A 4,647-nucleotide genomic window follows, 5' to 3' on the forward strand; every position below is an offset into this window, starting at 1 on the left:
TGGATTTTATTTTTAATGATTTTAATTTTTAAAAATTAAAAAATTAATTATTATATATGTAATTCTCAAATATAAGTTCAAGTGTTACATTATTGGTTGTTGTTTAAAATTTTATTAATATATTATTTTTTATTAATCCTAATTATATAAGAAAAAATAATCTTGAGTATATGTTTTTAATGTGCTTTACGTTCTATATTTAGTTGAAAGGAAATTATCTTGAGTATAAGAAAAAATTATTAATTATGTGTACCATATTTAACTATTTATATTTTATGCATTATAATTTAATATTTAGTATTATAAACTTAAATATAATAAAATAAAAATATTAGATATTGACTACATTAATTTTTTAGTTGTTTGTATCGATAAAGATAAGACTTCAAAACAAAATGGATGATAAGTTTCATACAAATAATTTAATTATTTATATTTAAAAATATATTGCTATCGTCGAATAAAACTCTCATAGAGTATTATTATAAATTTTTTTTAATTTTTTTATTTACATATTATATAAAATTATTGTTTATTTTAAATCTTTTAATTATTAATGATTAAGTTTAATATATTAATTTTAAAAATTTTTAACTTTTATTTTTCTTAACCTTTGACCTCCCTAATAAAAAGTGATTAACTCTGCCCCTGCAAGGCTACTAGCCTCAACCAGAGTTATGTTGACAAAACTGATAATACAAGTGCATAATTTCTTATCGTTTAAAGAATAGGAGAAACTTATAATTGCAAAGAGATAAATTTTACCTGATGCGCATATATGGTGTCGTACACAAGAGTCCAAAATATACCAGACATGTACAAAGGTAACAGAATAGAGGGTTGTAAGCTTGCTTTAATTGCATACCAGCCCAACAAGGTCCCCCAGTTGAAGGTCAAACCTAAATAGGCCTGGGCCTGCATCGATAATAGATGTGCCAAAGACAAAAGGGGGGAGAAAGAATAAACACCCAACAAACTCTGAACAGCAAAACAAAAAGGTACAAGAATATCATTACCCAATATGTGAACCTCTTCATGAGAGGATAGGTAGACATTAGAAAGATGAATGAAGCCTCATAGATCGGGCTGTAATTAAGATATAATTAACCAATGTTAGGCCGATACATGAATCAAAAGTCAGTCCGTATTGGGAGTGTAATGCAAAACAAGTTTACAAGTTGAAGCAAGGAGCAGAGAATCAAGTGACCTATAATGGGTGAGTTGGAGGAGAATTCCATGACTCAAAATTAATTGAAACGCAAGAAAACCAAGTCCTTGAAATGGAGTGACAGCGCCACTCGCGATCGGCCTCAGTTTTGTACGCTCCACCTGCATGCAAAAACGTATTGCCTTCACATATTAACGCTTCTTGCAATCGTTGAATTCCACGTTGATAAGGTGGATTTAAAGAATTGACGCTTTTTTCTTTTCTTTTCTTAATTTTGCACGGAAAAAATTGACAAGAACAAAAATGAATTATTATTTTTTCTGAGGGAAAAATAACTTTATTCTCTAATCATACAAGGGAAGCAAACACCAAAAAATTAATTAATATATATTAACCTCGCTAAATAAATTTATTTAAATTTGCAGCAAAACTGAAGTAGTTAAAATACTTGGAAAAAATATTAAAATCATGAATTAAGCCTTTTAAATTAAAGAAATTCTGTCTGATTATTGTTTCGGAGTATTTGTTAGTTTTGTTTTGGAAATGAGAAGTAAAAGAACTTTTTTTTTTTGAAAGGTGGGTTTTATTTAGTCTTTTAAGTCCTTAATATAATTGCTTTGTACAATTACAACCTTTGAACAGCTATCCAAAAACATGCTTCCTAGAACCAACCATTTTATTTGACCACAAAAATTACCATTCTATCAATATCACGGTCAAGGATATCATTTATGGTACAAGCAGCACCCCTCAAAAGTGGAGCTGCACAAGCAAAAAGAGCTAACGTCTTGAAATCAGGAAGGCTTCCAGTCGGTGCTGCCAACGTAGCTGACCTGGAAAATTAAGTAAACAGCAAATTTCAGGGGAGTTTACTGGAAGAATATGTGATCCCACATAAATATCCAGAAAGCAACCATTAGAAGGCATGCATTTTCAAGTTTTTACCCGAAAGCCAACCAAAAAAACATAAATGGAAAATGAAAGTAATGAGCTCTTACCATGCAAAGGGCCAAATCAATAACCATGTACCGATGGGCTTCTCCACGCGAGCAAGCTTAGCGTAAGGCTGAATTTCTCTGGGTAAGTAATCAATCCACGATGAAACCCCACCAACTTTCTCAGTTTCGCCACTTAGCTTTTGATCATCTTTGCCTCCTGGAGATGTGGTTGTTGACATGCAAGCAATTCGGGTTTTAAAATTTGAGGAAAGCAAAACGGAATTTTTCCTGGAAAAAGATCGACTCATGAATTGGCTGTCGAAAGCAGGATTCTTTATCATCCTTGTTCTTAGCTGTGAAAAAGAGAGAGAGGGAGTGAGGAGCCTGCGTGAAGCGTGGGCGAGCGAAAGTGATGCCATTTTTGCTGGTTGCAACTGAGAATGGGATCAATGTTTCTGATCTTTACTTTTGGAGTTTGATCTACTTGATCACAACTAGACTAAACTCAAACTAAGCCCAACATAGAAAATCAGGAGCGAATTTGGTCACAGTATAGATACTTGACAATTCTACTATATATATAGTACACATATATAGACGGTGACCAAAATTCACTTTAACATTTTGTCAGAAATAATACAACGATTGGCAACTTGACTTGGAATAAAAAAACCATTAACCTCCAAGCGCAACAACTTAGCAATGACACATTCATTCCCTGGTAGGTCTTTGTCTGCGGCCGCCATGGAATTTGCCTTTGAATAAAAGCACCTAGCAGCCCATCTCTACGGGCCCAGTCAAGCGGCGCGCATGCGGAGGAAATTCAAGCCTGCTTAGTTGCTGCTCTCCCTACTCGAGTCTTATGCACAATTTCTGTGAAGTTTTTGGATTGATTAAAATTTGGAATCTTATTTATTAAGTTTTTAATAACTGGTTGTACAGTTTTTAATTTTTGCTTGACATAGTCTTAATCGTATTCTAATTTAGATTTTTGTATTATAAAAATGAGTTTCTAGACTTTGGACTATATGAAGTGCTTTTGAGAGTTTTAAAGAGGAAGTTCAAGAACCTTTTTGTTATTTAAGTCCTAAGATTTTAGTAACCGTTATTAAGTAAGTATTTCATGTGTGTCCTGACTCTATTCTGATACCGATGACTGCTCTGAATGATTTTTGTTGAGGAAACTTGCTGGGTTGGAAAATTTGGATTTTCTGTTTGTCCTTGGGAGCCGATGATGAGCCTTAGGATGTGCAGTTTCAAGATTGGCCATGACTTGAAATGATGGCCTCTATGGAACAGTCTGGTTAAAGAGGTTCTGGGATGAACTTTTGTCATGGAAATGAGTCTTATGATCTGGAGTTTTAAGATTTAAGGAGAAGGAAGTCAATTGAATTGAGAGCCTTTGGATTACAAGATTTTGTTGGGGTAAATTTCCAGACACATGGAACGGTAAGGGAGGAGCTTCATGGATTTAACCTTCATCAAATGGGACCTAGACGATTTAGTTTTTTGGTATTTAGTGGGTTGGGCTGCCTTATTTTTGTCAAGCATGTACCAATCCAGGTTGTATGTAATTGATGTAGCCAACTCTAAAGCTTTAAGGGTTGTGGTTTGCTGTGATAAGTCTTTGCCCACAGGAACAAAGCCTTATGGCAGCATGTTGCTAGACATCATTCTGAAATTTATTCATATTTTGCCTTTGAAAAAAAAAAGAGTTAGTGTTTCATAGTGAAGCAAAACTTGCAATGGACTGAGACAACCTCTGAGGTTCCAGGAATTTGTGCATCAAAAGGTTCAAATGGAAACTTAAGGCAGGTTGACTTGAATGAGATGCCCATTATGCAGAAAAAAGGACTTCTTGCAAGGATGGAGGCCCTTATGAAAACAGTGGAGATGGGTCGACCTTATTTCCCTCATTTCTCAGAAGTGCTAGATAAGTTCATGGAGGATGACCTTCTTCATTTATTTTACCTTGAGAAGGGCTCCCCAACCCAAAGGAGCAGAAAATAAAGAGATTACGTCTCAGGGAGCAGAAGGATGATGTTCAGAAGGCATTTAATATGGACAAGCCTTAGTTTAACCGCACTGGTTTGTCTTCATCCTCATCATCATCATCTTTAAAAGATGGTGGCCCTTACAAGCTCAGAAAATTGTGAAGAAATGTGGGTTGTCTACAATAACGATGATGGTCACGGGCAAAAGGCTTTGGAGCTTAGGCCAAAGTGTTTGCTGCTGCTTCTGTGTATAATTTTTAGCCGGGAAAACTTTTTTGTAAGGGACTATTCTTTTTTTGCTTTCAAAGGTAGAGTATTTTTAAAAATAATAATTTTTTAATTTTAATTATTTTTAACTAAAAAAAATTTTTGGACAAAATTGTCATTAATGAACCTCTTCATATTCAAGTGCTCTCAAATTTTCTCTCCCACCATTCGTCTGCGTTGCTCCCTATTTTGCTGTGCTCTCTATTTTTTTTTCTCGTCATCCAACTTTCTTTGATTTTACCACCATTACTATCTCTCTATCTATCTCTTGTCATCTCGT

At 34.3% G+C, this 4,647-nt stretch overlaps 1 protein-coding gene across 1 annotated transcript in view; it reads right to left on the reverse strand.

The window, feature by feature from the left end:
- LOC18608672 (4-hydroxybenzoate polyprenyltransferase, mitochondrial) overlaps positions 1-2,645 on the reverse strand; it is a 4,767-nt gene extending 2,122 nt beyond the window's left edge. The window contains exons 1-5 of the mRNA XM_018114798.1: positions 2,167-2,645; positions 1,866-2,001; positions 1,208-1,329; positions 1,017-1,086; positions 766-915 (exon numbers count right to left, since the gene is read on the reverse strand). Coding sequence (XP_017970287.1) covers positions 766-915; positions 1,017-1,086; positions 1,208-1,329; positions 1,866-2,001; positions 2,167-2,525 — 837 coding nt within the window. The 5' untranslated portion in view covers positions 2,526-2,645. The remainder of the gene's footprint in view (positions 1-765; positions 916-1,016; positions 1,087-1,207; positions 1,330-1,865; positions 2,002-2,166) is intronic.

The sequence above is a fragment of the Theobroma cacao genome, chromosome 2 (genome assembly GCF_000208745.1).
Source record: "Theobroma cacao cultivar B97-61/B2 chromosome 2, Criollo_cocoa_genome_V2, whole genome shotgun sequence".
In the NCBI taxonomy this organism is placed as follows: Eukaryota; Viridiplantae; Streptophyta; class Magnoliopsida; order Malvales; family Malvaceae; genus Theobroma; species Theobroma cacao.